This window comes from Mauremys mutica, chromosome 12 (assembly GCF_020497125.1).
Source record: "Mauremys mutica isolate MM-2020 ecotype Southern chromosome 12, ASM2049712v1, whole genome shotgun sequence".
Taxonomy (NCBI): domain Eukaryota; kingdom Metazoa; phylum Chordata; order Testudines; family Geoemydidae; genus Mauremys; species Mauremys mutica.
In genome coordinates, this window is record NC_059083.1 from 56,487,426 (window position 1) to 56,511,140 (window position 23,715).

Sequence of the window (23,715 nt, forward strand, 5' to 3'; positions counted from 1 at the left end):
GTGGCCAGACAGCTATGCGTGCTGCCCCATCTGCAGGTGCTGCCCTGCAGCTCCCATTGGCCATGGTTCCCGGCCAATGGGAGCTGCAGAGCCGGTACTTGGGGTAGGGGCAGCGTGCGGAGCCCCTGGCTTCCCGTACACATAGGAGCCATATGCGGGACATGCTGCTGCTTCCGGGAGTTGTGCAGAGCCAGGGCAGTCAGGGAGCCTGCCTTAGCCCCACTGCACCGCCCACTTGACTTTTAATGGCTCGGTCAGCAGTGCTAACCAGAGCCACCAAGATCCCTTTTTGACTGGGAGTTCTGATTGAAAACTGAACACCTGGCAACCATAGCAACAAGCAATTTATATCCCTATTGTGTTCAGTGCTGCCTCTGCCTGACCTGATGCTATGAAAAACGGGGTTAAGTTCACCTAGAGGCATAGGGTGACAGACTGCTGTTTTTGCTCCTGTACAGCATGAACCAGCCAGCCAGAGGGAGGAAGTAGGAAAATCAAGATCGAACATAACATAAAAGTACTGCAGTTAGTGCTGGGTCTGTTCAAACAAGATAGCTAAGCGGAAGCAAGCAGCCATCTTGACTGACCTTATGCAAGCAGGCAAACAGCTTAGCTTGCACTGAGGGTCTGTAGCCAGCAGAGGGAGCCCAAGTATAGCCAAAGGAGCATGCAAGCACACAGCCAATAGAGGGTGATCCAGCCACACAGTCCAGGGGAAAAAAATCCCTATGGAAAAGGGGTGAAGTCCAACAAGAGACCAGAGAACTGGCACCTTTTGTGAGCAATGTTACTGAGTTTGATGAAAACCTCAAATCATGGGTGGTATAACTTGAGCAATCTGTAACCTGTAACTCCATTCCAGAAGGACAGAGTTTCAGCCTTGCTGACAGTGACAAGTCCAAAGGCAAACGAACTGCTGCATGACCTGTTATCTCCAGCTGTACCTGGAACTGCCATGGGCACTGCAATTACTCCAGCAAGGCAGGAACATTTTTGTCCTACCCCGCTGATGATAGCAGGATTATATCAGTTCCATCAGCAACATGAGGGAAGTGGAGAATGAGTAGCACAGTTTGTTGCTGCTTCAAGGAAATTATCAGAGCATTGTCAGTTTGGACTAACATTAAGCGATGCCCCGTGTGACCAGTTAGTCTCTGGATTATGCAATGACTAGGTCTGGAGGAAGATACTGATTGTATCAATGTTTACATTCAAGAAGGCTGTTGAAGTAGAAGTTGCAATGAAGACCTCAGAGAAGGTGGGTGAACCAAGTTTTCCTCCTGCATCGGTGCAACAGAAGACCAAAGGAACACAAAGAATTTCTGTGAGGGCCATTATGCACAAACTACACACTCTGAGAAGGATTGCTGGGGACCTCAGGTTATTGGCAGAAAGTGCCAGAAGAAAGGACACCTCACGCGACCTGTCACACAACACTATATAACCTCAGAGTTACAGGTGGACTACCACAGACTTGTAGCAGTCTGCCCCAGCAACACAGAGCGACCAGCAACACAGAGTACATCCAAGAAATACATCCAAGAAGACACCCATGAAGACTGAACTTAAGAAAGGATTGAAATCAGGAAGTCATAATGTGGAAAAAGACAAGAGCTGTAGTGACATTGACCAAGACCTTGCAATGCATGTGTTATCAGAAGCTGGATTCTGAGATGGTATCTAGGTTACACCCTTGATCGAAGGAGTTCCTACAAGAATGGAGCTTGATACTGGAGCTGCTGTTTCACTGATTTCAGCATCTACCTATCACCAGGTTTTTTCACAAGTTCCCCTGGAAGAAACTGCCTCAGTTTTGAGGATTTATACTGGAGAAAATTTAGTCCTAGAAGGAACACTTGAGGCAAAAATTCAGCTAGATGGACAATCAGTCATTTACCCTTGTATATGATCGAAGGGAAGTGTCCACCATAATCTGGCAGTTTGTGATGCTCAAGGTGAATTGGACCGAGATGAAGGTGATCACAAAAGCACCTCAAACTCTTCAAGCAATACTGGACAGACATTCCAAAAATTGTAAAAAAAGAACCTGGGCAGACGAGCTGAAGCTCACGGAAGCTCACTGTTGAGTCTGACACTCAGATGAAATATTGCAAGCTCAGAGTTGTGCCTTATGCTCTGAAGCCTCTGGAGGAAGCTGATTTGGACCGTTCAGTGAACACTGGACTCTTGTCACTGGTTTCACACAGTGAGTGGGCTATACCCATCATGCCAATGATCAAGAAGGACATCTCAATCCAGATTTGTGGAGATTTTGAAGTGGCAGCAAATCCAGTTTTATGAGCAGACCAGTATCCACTATCTCATATTGAAGATTAGTTTGCTACTCTTAGGCTAAGTCTACACTACACAGATAAGTCAACCTATGTCAGGTTGACATACAGCCACTGTGTTAATTACTGTGGTGGCTGATGTCCACACTACCCTACTTCTGTTGGTCCTCACCAGGAGCACTTCCACTGACTGAAGAGGGGCGGTGTAGGGGATTGAGAGCCAGAGCTCTCAGCTCCATACAGCTCCCCACTAGAAGCCCAGCTGGCCCGGTGGCTTCTTGCCTCCAAGCTCTCAGCCAGGAGTGAGGGGAATCTGCCTGGGGCTTCTTGCTTCCGGTGAGGAGATCTGCACACGAAGTCTAGTCAGATGTCATGCTTTTGGCAGGGAGTGGGGAGCTGAGACTGACTCAGCTGGAGATCCAGGGTCAGAGGACCAAAGGGCAGGTGAAGAGAACTGCGGGAGGAAACCCTGGGTGCATGGGGAGGGGTGCTGCTCCATCCCAGAGCAGGAACCTTTGCATATAAGCTGACCAACTAGGGTACTGAGACAGGTGCTGTTGTCAGACTGAGGACTGGCACCCGTGGAGGGCAACAGAGGGGTACCATGATGGACCCTGTTGAACTGTGAAGGGACTGGGCCCAGGGAATGCTACAGTACATCACTGAGGGCTTTGATATAGACCCAGTTGGACAGTGTACCCCAGAAGGGGGTTATTTTGTTTAATTTTCACACATGGACGGAGTGTGACTTGACCAGAGGGCTGAGTCACTGAAGACCCACCTGACATGTGGAGTGGCTGACGGGGGGGCACTGGGAGTTGATAAATCAAGAAACTACTGATGGACACACGTGACCAGAGAGCAGTCATGAGAGGTGGTTGCCACCCCATTACAAGGACACTGTCTCACCATCATCACCATGTTATCCCAACAGAGTGTGAAAACCAGTTGTGCACCTGAATATATAAATTATTTAGTTAGTGAGTTGTTGTTATTCCAGGGCAGAATAAACCCTTGCAATTTACGAGTCTGTGGTAGTCCACCTGCAACTCTTAGGTTATATAGTGTTGTTTATTAGCCTTGTAAATGATAATGTATGTGTGTTTGGAAAGTTTTTTAAAGTAGGGTGGAGGAATGTGATGTCCTATCCCTTTAAATGTTCAGGGAAACCTGTGCTCTCCACCTTTCCCCAGTGCAAAGCCTCACTTTTGTATGAGTTTCAGTTTTGCAGCCAGAATAATAAAGTCACCATATCCCATAGCTGTGTGTCCATCATCTCCCTCTGCATCTGTCTTTCTCCTCCTCTGCTTGCTCCAGAAATACCACAGATCCCTTCACCACAAAGCACTAGAAGATCAGAAACTGAATCCAAATAGATGCACACAGTGCACCTCTGCATATTGTCACTCCCTGGACTCAACAACTCTAACTCCCAAACTTAGGGCAGAAATCATCCCAACACAAAATGCTCCAGATTCAAGATCAGCACCTAAAACACCCACATTCAGGTCACAGGAAAGAGCAAAGCAAGCCAGGCAGTTCCAGATCCCAGCCCAACACTACCACACTAGCAGATATCACAATCTGTTATCTACAGCCAGGCACTCAGCTACCACAAAATATGCACTGAGGAGAAAGTCACCTTAACACATTCAAAATCACCTTCACCAAAAAGGACACCCCATCAGAGAAGTAGATTTCATCACGGAATAGGTCACCCAAATACCCCACAAGAACCTGTTCCAATACAGAAATAAACCCCCTTCAATCACACAGCCTTGTTAGTCATCTGCCACCCCACACTGGAACCCATACAGAGTATCATTAAACAGTTACAACTAGGGCTGTCAAATGTTTAAAAAGTGTTCACAATTAAATTGAAATTAAAAAAATTAATCACAATTAATCACAGTTTTAATACACTGTTAAACAATAATAGAATACCAGTTATTTTAATATTTTGGCTGTTTTCTATATTTTCAAATATATTGTTTCAATTACAACATGGAATATAAAGTGTACAGATCTCACTTTACATTATTATTTTTATTACAAATATTTGCATTGTAAAAAGATAAAAGAAATAGTATTTCAATTCACCTCATACAAGTACTGTAGTGCAATCTCTTTATCATTAAAGTTGAACTTAGATATGTAGAATTATTATGATTATTAATTATTTATTACATAACTCTCTTCAGCTGAGTGAGCCCTTGTTTGCAAAGGAGGGTGGATTTTACCTCAGGGGGTTGGCATGTGGTGGGGCAGAGAGGCTGGTGCAGGGAGGCTGAGCTTGCCAGGTCCCTGTTCTCTATGGCAGTGTTTCTCAATTTTTTTGTGCTGGTGACCCCGTTTGGACTTAAAAAAAAATTGTGATTACTCACCCCCTCTGAAAAAAATGTGATTACTCACCCCCTCCGAAAAATTTTTGATCCCCCCATTTTCAGCCAGAGGGGGCTAGGAGGCTCAGGGTGGGAGCTCCAACCCTGCTGCCGGGTGCAGAGCTCAGGGCTTGAGCCCCCCCCCCTGCCACCACCTCTGGACTGCCGGGCTGGGGCTTCTATCACCCTGCTACCCACAGAGCTCAAGGCTGGGGCTTCAGCCTCCCCCACTGCCTGAGGAGCTGTGGGCTGCAGCTTCAACCCCCTCCCCCTGCCTCCAACACCTCCCTCCCTGCCCAGAGGAATGTGATTAACACATTAAAAATTAACATATTAATTTTGTTTTCAGTTAATTGCAGGCATTAACTGTGATTAATTGACAGCCCTAATTACAACCCGTACTTGATGGGGACCACATCCTGAATTAATCCTTCCTTAACCTGCTTTTCTGGCCTTCAAAAAACCACCCAACCTCTCCAAGCTCATCATCAGAAGCCAGTCCCCACAGACCAGGAAATACCAACTCAAAGTGGCACCAGACCTTGCCAGAACAACAGATGCAAAATGTGTAGACATATCTCCATTGCTACAATGATCAACACCCTCCACAACACACCTTTCAAGATCTTTGGGTCTTACACATGCCTATCACAACATGTAGTGTACCTCATGCAGTGCACTAGATGCCCCAATAACAACTATGTGGGTGAAATCAGATAATCACTATGTTCTCAAATGAACTCTCACAGAAAAAAATAATAAAAGATTAAAACACCCTACCACCCATGGGCAAATGCTTTTCACAAAACGATAACTCCACATCTGACCTCTCCGTCCTCATCCTCAAAGAAAACCTTCACAACACCTTCAAATGATGAGCCTGGGAGATTAAATTCATAACTTTGCTAGACACTAAAAATCATGGACTGAATAGAGATGCTAAATGTATGGCTTATTTTTATTACAACAATCTATAACCAACTAACTCCCCTCCCCAGCCTTTTTAATCTCTGCCGCCCAAGACTGGAGGGATGTTAACTTGCCACTTTCCCTTGAATGGTACTTTGAAATATGTGTTAACTATTTGTGCTAAACAATCTGTTTCAGTTTGTATTTAGCTGTGACATTCTGAGTACATTTCCCAGGCCTGATGAGCTCTGTGTAAAGCTTGAAAGCTTGTCTCCTTCAGCAGCTGAAGTTGGTCAAATAAAATATATTACCTGTCGCTCTAATATCCTGGGACCAACATGGCTACAGCAGACTTTCTGTACCTCTGCTTAGTTCACATTCATTTTTTTTTCACTTTTTCCTTGTTGTTGTTTTTTCAGCCCTTCTTCCCAACATGATCTCAAGAAGAACTGGCCAAGTTGTCCTAGTAAATAATATCCAAGGAAAATTAGGAGTCCCATTTCGTGCTGCTTGTAAGTCATTATAAGACAAAATTTGCATTGTAAAGTGCATGTATACCTATGACATGAAGATTATGATATTAGCTCATTAAATATGCTAATTTGGAGTAGGGTTCAGCAAATCATCAGTGGCTAGTGTGGTATTGGGCTTTATTTATTTATTTTTAATTTGTCATTATGTTCTATGCAGTTGTTAATATAGTTTTTTAATTCACAACAACCATGGCCTTGGCCAACTGGGAAATATCAAATCAGGCCCAGATCCTGCAGTGGGTGGGCATGGGAATGAATGAGGCTTCCCATGGGTGCACATGCCTGCATCAGATTGCAGGACATTGGCTGATGGCCCCACTAGTGTTATTGATAGGTTACATAAAAGTACCCCAGAATTTATATGCTTCTGGAAAGAACAGCAATGTATAGCTCTGAGATAATAATACAACATTTACCAGAACCACATTTTAGTTACATACTTATTCTATACATTTCAGGAGTCATTCTTACGAGGCAATGAGGGGACAGAGGTAATGGGCCAGATCCCCAGCTGGTATAAATTGGCGTAGTTCCAGAGAAGCCAATAGAGCTACACTGATTTACACCTACTGAAAATCTGGCCCACTGTTGGGGGAGGGGGGGGGCGGCTGCTGCCAAAAATTAGTTATATGTCTTCTAAACCAGCTTTTCATAATTCTCCTTTTTCCTTCCAATACATAATTATCCTCCACATTTGCTACTCAAATACATTTTACAAAAATCACTTGCATTATATTAGCCATATGTTTCATCAGAATCTAGTGGATCCAAGCATATCCTGCAGGGTGCATAGCTCAGCTATGACTGGCAGATTAAGATACTCAAACCTTTGGTGACTGCTTTTTTGTCTGCCCTAGCGTGGTGCGGCAGATAGGAAGCCTGGACAAGTATCAGATTAAAATAATGTCAACTCTTTAGTAATCTGAATACACAGGGTTGGACCCTAAGTACTTGTGCCTGGGAAAGAGAAGGACAGGAACCAGAAGAGGAAAGGGTCACAAAAGCCAAGAGCAAACAAGGTGTGAAGAAGGAGAGTGTGATCAGCAGTGTGGAATGCAGCTGAGAGGTCAGGGAGGATGAGGAATGAAGAGATGCCCTGAAAGTTCCCCAGGAAGCTGTTCTCAGAAACTTTGGCAAGAGCAGTTTCAGGGGAGAAGAGAGGGCTGAAGCCAGACTGGTGTTATCCTGGCTGGAGTTAGAGGAGAGAGACTCCAAGAGCATAGGCGGCGAGTTATATGGGCCCATGGTGCCCGTGCTCCACCAATATTCAGGAACTTGGGCCTGGCTCCACCAATGTTTGAGTTTATATTTTCAGAACCGTTTATAGGTACGGGACAGATCTGCTTGGACCCGTTTTGGGCACCACCAAAAATTATACAAACCTGGCGCCCATGTCAAGAGACGCATTCAAAGAGTCTGGAAGTGAAGGCTAAACTGGTGAGGGGGCAGCAGATCGAGAGGTGGGTGTCGGTGGTATTGAAGGGATGTCTTTGATGTGGGAAGACCAGATCATGGTGATATTGTGTAGGAGAGGAGCTGAGAAGTTACTACATAGTAACTGAGTAGTTAAGGAGGAGTATCAGGTGCTATACTGTTTGAGGAGTCTGATCTCTATGACCTTTATCTGAGCCTGCCTCCTCACTCTATAAGCACTTCCTTTCAGCTGCCAAGAAGTAGACACAGTCATCGCCACTCTGAGGCCTGTTCTACACCTAAAAGGTAGATTGCTTTAGCAGCAGCACTCAGAGCTCTGAATTTCTTACACCCCTGAGAGATGTAGTTAAGCTTATCTAACCCCAGTGTAGACACTGGTTGATCAACAGAAGAATTCCTTCATTGACCCAGCTACCACCTCTAGAGGGGTGGATTTACTACAGCAATGGAAAAAACCCTTCCTTCACTGTAGCAAGTGTCTACTCTACAGTGCAACAGTAGAGTAGTTGCACCTGTTCTTGTAGCATAGACATGCCTTGAGTATTAGAACCATAAGTGAGAAAGTATTTTTAGTGCTTATGAATTTCCAGGTGTCCCATGTAGTGCATTAACCCCCCCCAAATCTCAGAAATATATCTGGCGGGGGGGTTAATGCACTAGATGGGATAAATTTATGAGTGCAGCTATATGTTGAGGGGAGAGAGGACACTTTTTTAGCAGCCCTGGGTGTCCCTTTTGGTTCATGTCTTATGTCCTAAAATCTCATGCTTCAGGGCTTAAGCTGGTCACTTGCAGGGGCCAGAAAGGGATTTTTTCCCCACAATGTATTCTGGTTTTGGAGGACTTTTTTGTTTGTTTATTTTTCTCCTTGCTCTGAAGCTTCAGGATGGCCATGTCTGGAGATGGGACATTGGATGGGGAAGGCCAGAGCCCTGAAGCGGCACTGAGAATTTTCTCTCTCAGATGCTTGGCTGGCTGATTCTCGCTCACATTCTCAGGGTTTAACTGGATCATGAAGGATTTTTCCTCCAAGTCAGGATGACAGTGATCTTGTGTGGGGCACACGTCTCTTTCCGGCATCATCTGGATATCTCTCACTAAATCATTTCCCTATCATTGCAGGGGGGTTGGGCACTGGTGTACCTTGGTTCCTCCAATTCTCTCCCCGTGACTCACAATAGTTTAGTTTCCCGTTGGCTATAATACTTTGGTTTAATTTCAGTTGTTGGGTTGAGTGTGCAAAGGGTTGGTGGACTGTTATATACGGGAGGCCATACTAGGTTACCTGGAGATCCTTTCTGGCCTTAAAGTCTATGATTCTTTAATCTACCCAACAAAGCCAGAACCAGAGCCAACAGCTGGGAGCTAAAGCTAGACAAATTCACACTGGAAATAAGGTACAAATAGTTAACAGTGAGAGTAACTGGAACATTGAAACAGCTTCCCAAGAGATGTGGCAGATTCCCATTCACTTGCAGTCTTTACATCAAGACTAGATTTGTTTCTAAAAGATACACTATAGTCCAACCAGAAGTTATTGGGCTCAGTGTAGGAGTCACAGGATTCCATGGCCTGTGCTATATAGGAGATCAGACTAGCTTATCACAATGGCCCCTTCTGGCCTTAAATTTCATTAATCTATGGTGATGAGCATCCCAACAAGCATCCTCATAAGACACAGGTGTCATGGTCTTTTGTATTCACCCAGAGCCGGGGACAGGAAGCAGCTTAAGCACTGTAAAGGGAGTAGTGATGGCTAAAGGAATGACATCATGTGGGGAACCAAAACATGAGGGCATTTGCTTCTGGAGTAACAAACCACTGGAATCAGATCCTTGCCATTTGGAGGAAGCTGTGTAATGGGCCTTTAGAAAATGGAGGCATCATACCCCAATATGCTTCACCAATGGACATCCTCCACAAGCAGGGATCCGTGCAATGGCAAAGGAAGAAGCCACCATTTGGCACCAGATACCTCATAGGAGATCCTGTGGACCAGAGGTGCAGAAAGCCCTCACTGGCTTCTTGACTCTGAACTCAGTAAATTCCTACATGCCGGTTGGGATTATGTTACAAGTAGATGGGGTTCTAGTACAGACAGGGTTGCTCTCTTCAACAAAGAATTATCATCTCTTTCCAGGCTTGGAAGAGACAATCTCTGTTCCTTGGTACCAGCTGAACCAATACATTCATTTATAGCAACATACAAAGAAGCAGGATGTGCAATCAGTTGGTCAGACTGGAGAGGTACCTATTTTCAAATTAACACATTAAGTTTATGCAGAGTTAATTTATGTGAGTTTTTCCCCCATTCACACACAAACACTCTTTCATGAGTATGGTAGTGTTTTCAATCTGGGCCAGCCTGGTTCAGAGCAGGCTATAGGCTAGAGTCTGGGTGATGCTTTCACCTTGCAGTGAGGATGCAGGCTAATACTCCAGTGTTGATAGTCTTCCAATGTCTTCTCACAAGTCCTTCTGTGCCCAGAACAACACACAAGTTTCCCCATAATTCACTTAAAGTGATCCAGCTGACTGAAGCATTAAAGACTATTCTCTCTCCAGAAACACACAGAGAAGTGCAGCATCAGTGAGGACACAGTAATCTGGGTATGGTTTGCAGTGTGGCTGCTCCCACCCTGACAAGGCTAATTGGGGTGCTCAGGCCCAAGTGCTGATCAACTAATTCTACAGTGAAGACACCCCCTCTCTGGACAGCTCTGTTTGGCTCCGTTTCTGTCTTTCTTCGACTGTCCTACTAACACACATTGCTGAAGTATCATGAGATCCAAAGGTTAAAAAATTATAGGTCAGATCCCAAAAAATCATGAAACTTTAAGAAAATGATATCAGATTTCGGGATCTGTCTTTTCCTTGTTGATTCCTCCCCCCATCCCACCCCCAGTATGTGTGTGTGATAATTAGCGGTACGGAGGTACAGCTGTGACATACCAGGGTACAATCCAGATCAATGAGTAGCTGTGTCATCCCACCCTGTAATCTGGGGTGCCCTTTATCTGCTTTGCTGCTGTAGCCTCCAACCTGGACTGCTCACAAACAGCCTCCAGCATGTAAGTCACTCCCAGCTACATCTGTGTGTGCTGCAGCCAGCCAGTCACACCTTGGCTCTTCCCAGCCTACGTTATGCTGCAGGGTGACCTCAACACACTCCCAGTCTTAGGTTTTCCACCAGAAATGTATGTTCTATACTGCCCAGCCCTCTACTGTACAGTACAAATATGTTAAGTCCCTTATTCATTTAACAGAATAATATGCACACAATTTGTTACCCCAAATGAAGGTACCCAGATGCTTCAACTTGAACACACTGGATTAGATAAAATAGTAAAACAAGTTCATTAACTACAAAGAGCTAGATTTTAAGTAAGTATAAGTAATGAGGCATTAAAGTCGGAAGTAGTTACAAGGAAAATAAAGATAAAACACATACCAGGTGCCCAACTTAATAAACTATGTTAGATTCAAAACAAAGTTTTCTCACTACATGCTTTCAGCAGTCTTACTGACCAAAATCATTAGGTCAGGATTCCTTCCCACCCCCAGAGTCCAATTGCCTGTTCCTTTGTCTATTCAGGTGCAGTGACTGTGACGGGCAGTGTGGGAGAGACAGGGGTGCCTTGGGGTGTTTGCATTTCCTTTTTATAGTTTCAGTCCCCCTCTTCAAAAACATTTCCAGCTGAGAACCAGGAGCCAAAGAGTCTATGTGGAAGGACAGTCTCTACTGGTTTTTTTCACCTGTTTGAACTTCCTTTGTTTTCCTTTCTGCTTGATGACTCTGTTTCCTGCTTAAATGCAAATTGAGACAAGCACACATTCCTTCCTTTTTTTAGGACAGACCTGACTTCTGCCTGGGCAGGGTTGTGGGGTTTGGAACGTGTGTTACTAACACCAGACAGGGGAATCTTATCATTTCACATACAATGTTGCCATACATATTTTACCAGGACAATACTGACCAGCAAATTATGATTTTTCAAATGATACCATACAAGGTGTAGGCCTGGCTTACCATAAGTGACTTGCCTAAATTCTTAGTGGGCATGACTGGGAAGGTGAGTGGAAGGTTAAGTTATAAATGGGGGCTTGACAAACTGTATGCTAGAGTCAGGCTAGTGCTAACTAAGATAAGCAGTAACACCCTGGTGCTAGAGACAATGGACGAGATAAAACTGGAATGTAAAGATCAGGTTCCCTGTGAACAGCACATGGACAGAGCATGCTGTACAGGGATTGGTTCCTGCAAAGTAGCCAATCCAATAAAAACTGTGTGATTTAATGTAAAGCAAATACAATGTGTTAATATATATAAAGGAAGAGGTTTTCTGTGTAACTTTGGTATGCCCTATACCCACCCCTACCTTCAAGTCTGATAAACACAGAGTAGCTTTGCTCTATGTCAAATAAAGGAACCTGAATGGTGAAATCCAGAATAGAACTGAATGTTTTGGATCCCAGAGAACTGGATGAAATGCTCTCCCAGAACTGGAAAAGGGGTTCTGGTTAAGCCAAGTGGAAAAGGTCTCAGCAGGAATCTCAACAAAAGGCATGCTTTGTATAAAGATTATTAGAATAGTGTGTAGGATGTAAATACAGGGGTGTATTCAGTCACACCAACTCTCCCAGATTTATTGAGGGAGGTGATTCTGTTCCCAGCAGCAGGAGCTCTCGCTGCTGTCTGATGGTGCAGAATATTCATCTTTTCTTCAGACCCCCAAATCCCATGAATTAATTCTGTCTCTCCCACCCTGACACCTACCAAATCTCCAACCCTGCCACTAATTATATGCCTCCACTGCATGTCAATGCTTGCCCAATATCTGCACCCCCACCCCACTCAGCAATTAATTCTGCTCCTCAGACTTCAAATCAATTCTGCCCCCATATCTGACAGTCACCCAGGCCCAGCATCAGCCCTGTGCCCCCTCTAGCCTTCACCTCAGCTTCTGCTGCAGCTCTTGGGGGATCTCCACAGCCTGCTTGCAGGCCTTGGAGGGTCAGCTGAAGTTGGCCCGTCTTCACTCCCAACTCATCCTTTTCCCAGGCCCGGTATTGCAGGATTTGGGGACAGAAGAGCAGGAAGCAGAGTGACCCATTACATGGGGAGCTGCCCTGAACTGCTGGGATCTTTCTGCTCCTTCTCCCTGCTCTCCTACACAAAAGTATTCTCTGGCTCCCATGGCAGGGGGGAGAGTTCTGCCTGCCCCCTGCCCCTACTTCCTGAGCAGAGAAGCCAATTGGAGGTACAGGCGAGACTGGAAATGTGGGGTGGCTGGTGTTTCTCAACAATGCTAGCCTGGCTCCAGCAGGGCTCAAAATTGGGTTATTCGATGATGTGGCCAGAGCTGGCAATTATTTTTAACTCAGACACCAATTAACAGATTTCCTTGTAAATTCTCATAAAAATTATTCTGCATGCAAAGAATAAGTGCTGTAAGTTTGGGGAGATACAATCTATTTAACCAAAGTGGTTAAATCCCTGGTTTAAACCTTACATTCAACTCAACTATGCTCAACTTAGCTATGGAGTGATGATCAGTGCTTTCATAACTGTGTCTGTACGATGTACTACTGGGTGTCCATTTCACCTGCCCTCAGTTGCAGAGTGAATCTATTCAGTCGTTGACTTTGGTTTCCTCTCCTCTCTCTGGAAAACTGTTACCATGTGCAGGCAGAGTTACGAAGCAGAAAAGTCAAGGTATGCGTAAATCAGTGTTTCTGCATGTTATAAGGCTGTTTCTCCTGTTGCTTTTCTCTTAGATGCTGCTTCTAAGCATGCTGCACAAGGATTTTTTGATTGTCTTAGAGCTGAAGTGGAAGAATTTGATGTTTGTATCAGCACCGTGAGTCCAACATTCATCCGTTCATACCATGTTCAACCAGAGCCTGGCAACTGGGAGGCCTCCATTTGGAAATGTAAGGTTCAAAGAACAAATGAGAGCCAAAGGGCCGGTAGAAGTGAATAGTGAGACAGGGGGTGGGTGGATAGAAGAGAGACAAGAGGACCATGTTTCAAAGTGGATCAGAGCTGATCAAAATGCTCTAGAGAAATGTTAGTGCATGGCAGCAGAGTCCACACCTTAGTGCAGGCAGATTTGCATCCCAGCTTGCTGTGAACTAAGGGTATGTCTACCCGGCCTGTGGAAGTGAGCTTCTCAGCCTAGGTGGACAGCTCTAAAAATAGATGTATTGACAGCTCTTTGAAGTTGCAGTTTGGGCTGGAGCCTGGGCTCTGAAGCCCACTCCCATCCTTAGACAAACCATAAGTGTTCATTGAGACAAGCCCCCAGAGAGAACAGATGATGGCGGGCAGAATAAAAGAGAGATTGCGTAAGTCATGTGAGCAGTGTAGGGAGAGGCGGAAGACAGGGAAGAGTGTAATGGAGTGTGTGAAAAGAAAGGTGCAAGGCAGGGGAGGGGGCTGTGATGGGGAAAGGAAGTAGAGATGGGGAAAGGTGTGCTGGGAGTATGGAAGAGAGGCCAGCAAAAGGGCAGGTGAGGAAGGGAAGGACAGTGGAGAAGGAGTATCATTGGGGTATTGAGAAGAAACAGTGAATGAGTTCAGCTTGGGTGAGAGAAAAAACCATGCAACTTTACTCACCATTCTGCCAGAAGAGTATTCAACTGGGAAAGCTTTTGCAGCCAGTTGATTTGATCCTGTATTGTCAACCCAAAGCACTGTGTCAGGCCCCTAGGAATCATGAGAATTACTTAAAAATCATAAGATTTTTTTTAAAAGTACTAAATATTGTGTCTGTTTCTTTACTAACTGGTCTCAGTCTTTAGTTTTCACTCAGTTCACCTTTTCAGGCTTTTCCTCATGCCAGGTGGGCTAAAAACTGGGTGTTTAGTGGTCCGTGTGTGAGATGAATTTGGTGGGTCTGAGCTGTGATGGCACAAGCTCCCCACTGTACTTTGCATTAATGCAGGGGCTCCCAAACTCTTTGCCAATATGACAGTTTTATCCTCCTGGGACCACAGATAGCAAGGATGGAATATGCCATTTTGAAGAGCAAAATGGCATTTTCCACACAGTGTGTCTTCACATGCACTGTCTTGTGTAGTCTGTTGGTTTGATAATGATGTTTTCATGCTATTTTTTTTTTGTGGATTCTGAAGTCCAAATTGTGACGCACATGCTCGTGAGCGGATCGGGCAGACAAAGTCATTGGTGAGTGTCTTGGTAGCTATAGACAGGGCCTCCCAGAGGGGGAGGCAAGAGGGGCAATTTGCCCCAGGCCCCGGGCCCCACAGGGGCCCCCATGAGAGTTTTTTGGGGCCCCTGAAGTGGGGTCCTTCACTCGCTCCGGGGGCCCCGGAAAACTGTCGCGGGGCCCTGGCCCCTGGAGCTTCTTCTGCTCCCGGTCTTCGCCGGCGGGGGGTCCTTCCACTCCGGGGCGGAAGGACCCCCCGCCACCGAATTACCACCGAAGCGGGACCCGTCGCCAAAGTGCAGCCAGGTCTTCAGCGGTACTTCAGCGGCGGGGGGCCCTTCCGTTCCAGGACCCGCCACCGAAAGTGCCCTGAAGACCCACGGCGGGAGCCCTCCACCGCCGAATTACCACCGAAGACCCAGCTGCACTTCGGCGGCGGATCCCGCTTCAGCGGTAATTCGGAGGCGGGGAGCCCCCGCCGCGGGTCTTCGGGGCACTTCGGCGGCGGGTCCCAGAACAGAAGGGCCTCCCGCTGCCGAAGACCCCAGGCCCCCGGAATCCTCTGGGCGGCCCTGGCTATAGAAGTGGTATGAAGCTTTTCCTTGCAGCTGACAGTCAATTATTTCTGTCCTCTTCAAAGGCTTGGAAAGCTCTGAGTGTTGTGTGTCGCCAGGCTGATCTATTTGATCAACCTTCTCAAGATCATCTGGTTTTATTGCACCAAAGTGTGTGCTATTCTTGATGCTATCCTTGTAGCATTTTCTGGGGTGGCCTTGATTCTGAAGTCTTTGTGCCAATTATCCATAGACATTTTTTCTGGGGATTCAATGTTCAGGCATCCTAATGATGTGTTGTAGAAACCAACTGAACCTGAGCTCCCCAGGCCATGCTGTGACTGAGAGCACTAATGTGATCCTTGGATGTCTAAGCAGTGGGATATCAAGTAGGAGTAGGGAGGTGGCATTATATGTGACATATATATGACATTGGTGAGATCATTACTGGATACTCGGTTCAGTTCTGTGGGCAACACTGAAAAAATGTTTAAAAATGGGGAAGAGTTCAGAAAGGAGCTACACGAGTGAGTTGAGGTTTGGAAAAGGTGACTTACAGTGAGAGACTTAGGAAGCACAGTCTATTTAGTTTATCCAAGAGAAGGTTAAGAGAGGACAGTTACAGTCTATAAGTACCTACACAGTAGAAATTTCTGATAGTACAGGACTCCTTAATTTAGCAATCAAAGTCTGAACAAGAAGCAAGGGTGTAAGCTGAAGCTAAACAAATTCAGACTGGAAGTGTGTGTCAAATTTATGTAACAATGAGGATAAGTAACCACTGGAATAACTTGCCTGGGAATGTGGCATGTTCTCCATCACCTGGGGATCTTTAAACAGAGAATGGATATCTTGTTGTAACAGATCCACTCTAGCCCAATTAGACGTTATAGGCTTGATGCAAGAATCTCTGGGAGAGGTTCTCTGCCCTGTGTTCTGTAGCATGATCCAAATGCCCCCTTCCAGCCTTAAATCTATTAATCTAAAACAGAAAAAGAAAAGAATTGGATGGTGGTTTTGCCACAAGCCCTGTGCATGGGGTGGCTGGTACCTGTGCTGCAGCAGGAGCAGTGCAGGAAAGGAGTTCTGCCTCCAAAGAGAAGAATTCCTTTCCTGCTTGCCCATTGTTCCCAGGGGTGTAATAATTTCTGTTGCCCTACACCTACTGAATCAGAAACGCCTCCCCCCACACCAGTTTAGCTAAGCTGGACAGTGCAAGGCTCTCCCCACTCTTCACCTACCCTCTCCAGAGTAAAGACGTAAGCAGTGAACACACTGCACCTGCTTGCACACCTCAGATCAATATCAGGGTGCCTGCAAGGGGGTTGGGATATATGTAGGGAGAGGGGATTGTACTCCACCTTATGCTCCTGCATGTCTGATCATCCCACGTGAGGATCTAGCCCATAGGAGTCATTCTATTTCAGTGCATACTAGGCTGTCAATTAATCTCAGTTAGCTCAAGCAAATAATGAAAACAAATTAACTTGATTTAAAAAGATAGTCACTGTTTTAATTCCACAATAATAGAGTACCAAATGAAATTTATTATAAATATTTTTGGATGTTTTTCTACATGTTCAAATATATTGATTTCCATTACAACACCATACAAAGTGTACAGTGCTGACTTTATATTATTTTCTTACAAATATTTGCACTGTAAAAAAGATAAACAAAATAAATAGTATTTTTCAATTCACCTCATACAAGTACTGTAGTGCAATCTCTTTGTCATGAAAGTGCAAGTTATAAATGTTGAATTATTGTTTTTTTTTACATAACTGCACCCCAAAACAAAACAATGTAAAACTTTAGCACCTATGAGTCCACTCAGTCCTACTTCTTGTTCACCCAATCGCTAAGACAAACAAGTTTGTTTACATTTACAGGAGATAAAGTTTGTAGCCAGCATTGCAAGGTATTTATGTGCCAGATATGCTAAAAATCCATACGCCCCTTCAAGACAAACATTTATATGCTAAACATTCATATGCCTCCCATTCCGGAGGACATGCTTTCATGCTGATGATGCTCATTAAAAAAAAATGTGTTAATTACATTTGTGACTGAACTCCTTGGGGGAGAATTATGTGCCTCCTGCTCTGTGTTGTACCCTCATTCTGCCATATATTTCATGCTACAGCAGTCTCAGATAACAACACAGCACATGTTGTTCAATATAAGAACACTTTCACTGCAGATTTTACAAAACACAAAGAAGGTACCAATGTGAGATTTCTAAAGATAGCTACAGCACTCAACCCAAGATTTTTGAATCTGAAGTGCCTTCAAAAAATCTGAGACAGACGAGGTGTGGAACATGCTGTCAGAAGTCTTAAAAGAGCAACATTTTGATGCAGAAACTACAGAACCTGAACCACCCAAAAAGGAAAATCAACCTTCTGCTGGTGGCATCTGACTCAGATGATGAAAATGAATGTGTATTGGTCTGCACTGCTTTGGATCATTTTTTAGCAGAACACCCCCACCCCCCTCAGCATGGAAGCATGTCCTCTGGAACGGTGTTCAAAGCATGAAGGAGCATATGAATGTTTATCATATCTGACACATAAATACCTTGCAACGCTAGCTACAACAGTGCCATGCAAACACTTGTTCTCACTTTCCAGTGACATTGTAAATAAGAAGCCAGCAGCATTATCTCCCATAAATGTAAATAAACGTTTTTGTCTGAGTGACTGGGTGAACAAGAAGTAGGACGGAGTGAACTTGTAGGCTCTAAAATTTTACACTGTTTTATTTTTGAGTGCAGTTATGTAAAAAAAAATTCAACATTTGTAAGTTGCACTTTTACGATAAAGAGATTGCACTACAGTGCTTGGATAAGGTGAATTGTAAAATACTATTTCTTTTATTTATATTTTTTACAGTGCAAATTTTTGTAATAAAATAATACAAAGTAAGCACTGTATATTTTGTATTCTGTGTTATAATTGAAATCAATATATTTGAACATGTAGAAAACATCCAAAATATTTAAATAAATGATATTCTATTATTAACAGTGCGATAAAAACTGCAATTAATTGTGATTATTTTTTTAATCTCTCAATTAACTGTGATTATTTTTTTAAATCATTTAACATCCCTAATTCATAAACATAGTCTCCTCCCCCAAGTATCCCTCCACAATAATATCCCCCAATTGCCAGCTTCTTTTGATACTGACAATATATCACATAAAATGTATATTCAGAACTATGCATAAAACACCAAAGGCCTGACTCAGATCACTCTCTCTTGGAAACAGAAGTAATTCCATTGACATCATAGAGCTCTGTACAACAGGTGTAAGGACATTCAGAACCAGGCTTTTATTCCTAACAAAGAAACGAAAACAAACGTGTAGGGTTGTGTAGGGTGTGCATGTCTCCTGAGACGAGAGTGAATGCTCAGTGATTATTATGTGGCAGTGAGGAGTTACCTGGATACCTTAATTGCATTTCCAGACTTTCTAACAGTTTCTAAGGGGTTTTTCCTTAATTTACAGAAATTCTATAGCTGTAAGTGTAATATTTTTAGGTGGTGGTGCTGGTCGTGGCAACTGGTAATGTTACCTGAGCTCCATTGAAATATGCTTTTAACCTTCTTCTTAAACAAAGCTTCTTGTCTGGAAATTTCTTCAGGGTTTTAAAAACATTAAAGATGGGCTCAATGTCGGAAAGGCCTGTAGACTTTCCAACTCACACAAGGTTTGTGTGTATGGGGAAAAGGAAGCCAGGAGAAAGAGGGAACAGAAGGAGATTTTTAGAGGAAAGCTGTAAAATGATTAAATGAGCTGGGGATGGAGGGAGAGAGGAGGAGATGGGGTAGATGGAGGGTGGGAGAGGGAGGAACTAGGGGTTCAGGAAGCAGGTTGGGGTCTTCTTAGCACTAATTCACAGCTGGTCTGTCTGTTGCTCCATCGCTCCCCACGTCTGCCTCAGTGCGGCTACACTTCTGTTCTACTCCACACCATCTGGCTGCTTCTCACTCCTCTCTGGTCTGCTTTACAGTCTTTTTCAGAAAGCTGGCATACGGCGTGCATCCAATGGAGGTTGCTGAGGAAGTTCTGCGCACTGTGAGCAGAAAGAAACAGGAGGTGTTTATGGCCAACGCCATCCCCAAGGCAGCTCTTTACATTCGCACTTTCTTTCCGGAATTGTTTTTTGCCATCATTGCGTCTGGTGTTAAGGAAAAGCAGAAGGTAGAAGAGAAATGATTTTGTTCAGCTCTTTTTTCTGTTTGTGGCCTGAATAAAGTCCATGTTTCAAGAGTGAGCATTTCAACTTCCCTTTCAGTGAACAGTAAGGCTGCCAGTAAAGCCAGGTTGCTGCCAGACTACAGCAGGGAATAGCACAAATGCCTTTAAAGATTGCACCTCTCTCAGATCCCATGGCTAAGATAAAGTGTTCTGTTATTTATATTAAAGTAGCACCTATTGCCCCACTATGCTGGGATATGCATGGACCCAAAGTGAGAGACAGGCCCTGCTCCAGAGAGTGGAAAGTCTATAACTAGACAAGACAGACAGATAGAGGGTGGAGGGAAGAGTGCTAACCCCTGCCAGGGCTCTCCTGAGACCCCTTCCACTCATTTCCCCAAGCACAGGGATAGCTCAGTGGTTTGAGCATTGGCCTGCTAAACCCAGGGTTGTAAGCTTAATCCTTGAGGGGGCCATTTAGGGAACTGGGGGGAAAATCTGTCTGGGGATTGGTCCTGCTTTGAGCAGGGGATTGGACTAGATGACCTTCTGGGGTCCCTTCTAACTCTAATCTTCTATGATTCTAACTCCAGACATTGTCACTCAGGTATTTTTATTTGACATCCAGCAATGCTAGGCTGAGTTGATCAGACTCAGACCCAGAGGGATGGATGCAGGGTATATCACAGTTCCAAAGTTACACAGAAACCCTTTCACTTTATATTCATTATACATCTCATTGCATTTACTATACATTGCATGACATGTTTTTGGATTGGCTTGGTTACTTTGCAGGAACCAATCCCTGTGCAGCATGTTCTGTTCCCAGCCATGGTGAGTACAACCTGAGGGCCAGGGGGCGAGTTAGGGGATAGCTCATGGGCATGACTATATGTATATAGGGCAATTGAACTGAATACTGGCACCATTTTCCAGAGGCGGTGGTGATTTTAGTTAATATCACACTCCGGAGGATAACAGAGACTGAAACAGAACAGCTCCTGCAGGTGTCTGGCTGCAGACCAGGGCTGTATGCTGCTAGCCGGTGTGCTGCAATGCTGAAGTAATCACTGAGTGATGTGGGAAAGTGTCCTACCATGGTGGAAGAAATAAAGCATCCCTCCCCAGAAACATTTGGCAAGGATTTCAGACCTCCTCCAGGAAAGTTTCATTGAGATCATAATGGTCGATTCATGGGACATCCTGATGCACATAAACAAACTGTTCCTCATGGCCCCCTCTTTCTAATTCAGTAGGAGAATGAGAAGCAAATAGAAACTCTACCTCTATTGGTTGTTTCACTACCTCTTCTAGCTTCAGAGTAATCAACATATGTGTCCTGCTACTTTGGGAGTTCCATCCCTGCAGTTTCAAAGCAAACTGCATACTTATCAGAGGTTCCTTCCCCTGCATCAAGCTCACCCATGCTGGACCATAGGGACGGGCTGGACTACCCAGGAGTCAAAAACAGGTTCTGGTTCACTGCAGCACTGGATTCCCCTGGTCACCTGTCCCCCATACTCTTCCTCCTGTTCCACCTCCTCCTTGCTGTTCACATGACTCATGCTCCCCCAAAGTGTCCACAGGGCTCTTGGGGGTGGTGGTGGGGATCTCTGGGATTGAACCATGCTTTGTTCTTCTGTAATTTTGCCTTGTCAGTTGCTACCATGATCTTTTGAACCTGTAAAATCTGCATCTGAACCCAGGCTTCTGACAGGGCCGTTGTAACCAGATGGACTGGAACCATGTCAGTTATATCCTCCCACAATCTCATTGTCCTTCCCATTAAGGCCTAGCAAGGGGACAATCCTGTGGATTTGCATTCCTTAGGTTTGATGTGCCATGTATCAGTGGTAATACTTCATTCCAATTGCTGCCTGTTGCATTCACCCCTTTTTCTTAGTTTGGATTTGATGGTTCTATTCATTTGCTTAACCTGTCCTGCTGCTGCTGGATGATAAGGAATGTGAAACTCCTGATCACTGACCAGCAGGCTGCACACTTCTTTGACAACTGACTCCACAAATCCACTCCCATTGTTGGATTCAATAACCTTAAGCACCCCCTATCTGCAGAACAGTTAGTACAGTACATCAGTTGCTTTGCTGTAGTTATGACAATCATTTCTAACAATGCCTTCACTACCTGAACTGGATGTTTGGATTCCTTATGTTCCAGTGACTGCCTCTGGGGCAGTGAGTTCTCTCCTACAAGTAAAATGTAGGTGTGCACTTGACAATATCCCAGTTTGGACTTGGAAACCTCCAAAAAGGTCTCCACTAATTGGAGTACCCAGGCAGACATATCCTGCCCATTTTGTTCAGGTATTTTCTGTGCATTTTTAATTGATTCCACAACTGCAGTCATGGGCATGATGCATCCTTCTTCATTCCCCCAAAAGCATTATGTTAGCCAAATCTACCACTAATTTCATTTCCACAAAAACCTACTTACAACCTCCAAGTAGCCAGATCAGAAAGACAGACTCCCAGGAGCATGTTACTGCTACCAGGGGTGACTTTTAATGGTTTTGTTTGAGGGGGTGGTGTTTGGAGCCAAACAGCCAGTCAATACAGGGCACAGACTGGCCCAAGGGAACACTGCAGAAAGCAGCCTGATTATATCATCAGTGTCTGTCAGTCCCTGCTACAGCTGCTCGTGTCTGTACTCCACTTCCTCCCTACTTCCTCCCCCGCCCCACCCAGTCTATCTGTACCGGCTGCAGCTGCCTTGTGGCTCAATCTCTGCACTTCTCTCAGGAGAAGATATTTGCTTTCTAAACTGGTAGGAGGGAAAGAAACTGCTGTGATAATCAGATGAACGTGTATTCAACTGTCCTGTTATCCTGGAGAGACAAGGTGGGTGAGGTCATCTCTTTTAATGGACCAACTTCTGTTGGTGAAGAAGAAAAGCTTTAAAGCTTCACTGAGCTTGCCTCTGGGTTTGGGAAATGTACTCAGAGTGTCACAGCTAAATACAAGGTGGAACAAATTGTTTAGCATAAGTAGTTAACATATATTCGAAGGGACCATTCAAGGTGAAATGGCCTGTTAACACCCCTGCAGTCACAGGACAACCCTAGTTCTCACCTGCTACCCCACACTCAAACCCACACAGAGTATCATTACAATTACAACCCATCCTTGATGGGGACCACATTCTGAAATAAACCTTTCCTGAACCCCTTCTTCTGGCCTTCAAACACCCTCCTTCCCCCATCTTCTGACTATCATCATCAGAAACAAGCTTCCTACAGACTGGGACCCACCAACTCAAAGCAGCACCAGATCTCACCAAAACAGCAGATGCAAAACCTACAAATATATCTCCACTGCTATGATGATCAACACCCCTTAAAACATACCTTTCAAGATCCATGTATGGTTTACCTCATTTAGTGCACTAAATGCCCTAATAATAATTATGTGTGTGTGACATTCCAGACCAGTAAGGGGCTGTGTCACCCTGGCCCTGCAACGTTGGGTGCCTTGTAATGCCTTGGTGAAGTAGGCGCCACCTGGGCTGCTCACAGGCAGCCTTCCAGAATGCAAGTCACACCCTGAGTGTTTGTGTGGAGCTGGAGCCTGCCAGCCACACTTGGGTTACACTCTGAGGGTATGTCTACACTATGAAATTAGGTTGAATTAATAGAAGTCATTTTTTTAGAAATCGTTTTTATACAGTCGATTGTGTGTGTCCCTCCAAAAAATGCTTTAAGTGCATTAAGTCGGCGGACTGCGTCCACAGTACCAAGGCTAGCGTTGACTTCTGGAGCATTGCACTGTGGGTAGGTGTGAGTAGCTATCCGACAGTTCCTGCAGTCTCTGCTGCCCATTGGGATTCTGGGTTGAGATGCCAATGCCTGATGGGGCAAAAACAGTGTCATGGATGGTTCTGGGTACATGTCATCAGGCCCCCCTCTCCATCCCTCCCTCCGTGAAAGCAATGGCAGACAATCGTTTCGTGCCTTTTTTCCTGGGTTACCTGAGCAGATGCCATACCGCAGCAAGCATGGAGCCCACTCAGCTCACCATCACCATACGTCTCCTGGGTGCCGGCAGATGTGGGACTGCATTGCTACATAGCAGCAGCTCATTGCCTTTTGGCAGCAGATGGTGCATTACGATTGGTAGCCATCATCGTCATATTCCTGGGTGCTCTTTTAGCCGACCTTGGTGAAAACGGTCAGGGGCGCCTGGGCAGACATGGGAGTAACTCAGCCAGATCATTCCCA

At 44.9% G+C, this 23,715-nt stretch overlaps 1 protein-coding gene across 1 annotated transcript in view; it reads left to right on the forward strand.

The window, feature by feature from the left end:
* DHRS7C (dehydrogenase/reductase 7C) overlaps positions 1-19,499 on the forward strand; it is a 43,676-nt gene extending 24,177 nt beyond the window's left edge. The window contains exons 5-7 of the mRNA XM_044981831.1: positions 6,001-6,093; positions 13,327-13,482; positions 19,294-19,499. Coding sequence (XP_044837766.1) covers positions 6,001-6,093; positions 13,327-13,482; positions 19,294-19,499 — 455 coding nt within the window. The remainder of the gene's footprint in view (positions 1-6,000; positions 6,094-13,326; positions 13,483-19,293) is intronic.
* The last annotated feature ends 4,216 nt before the right edge of the window (positions 19,500-23,715 follow it).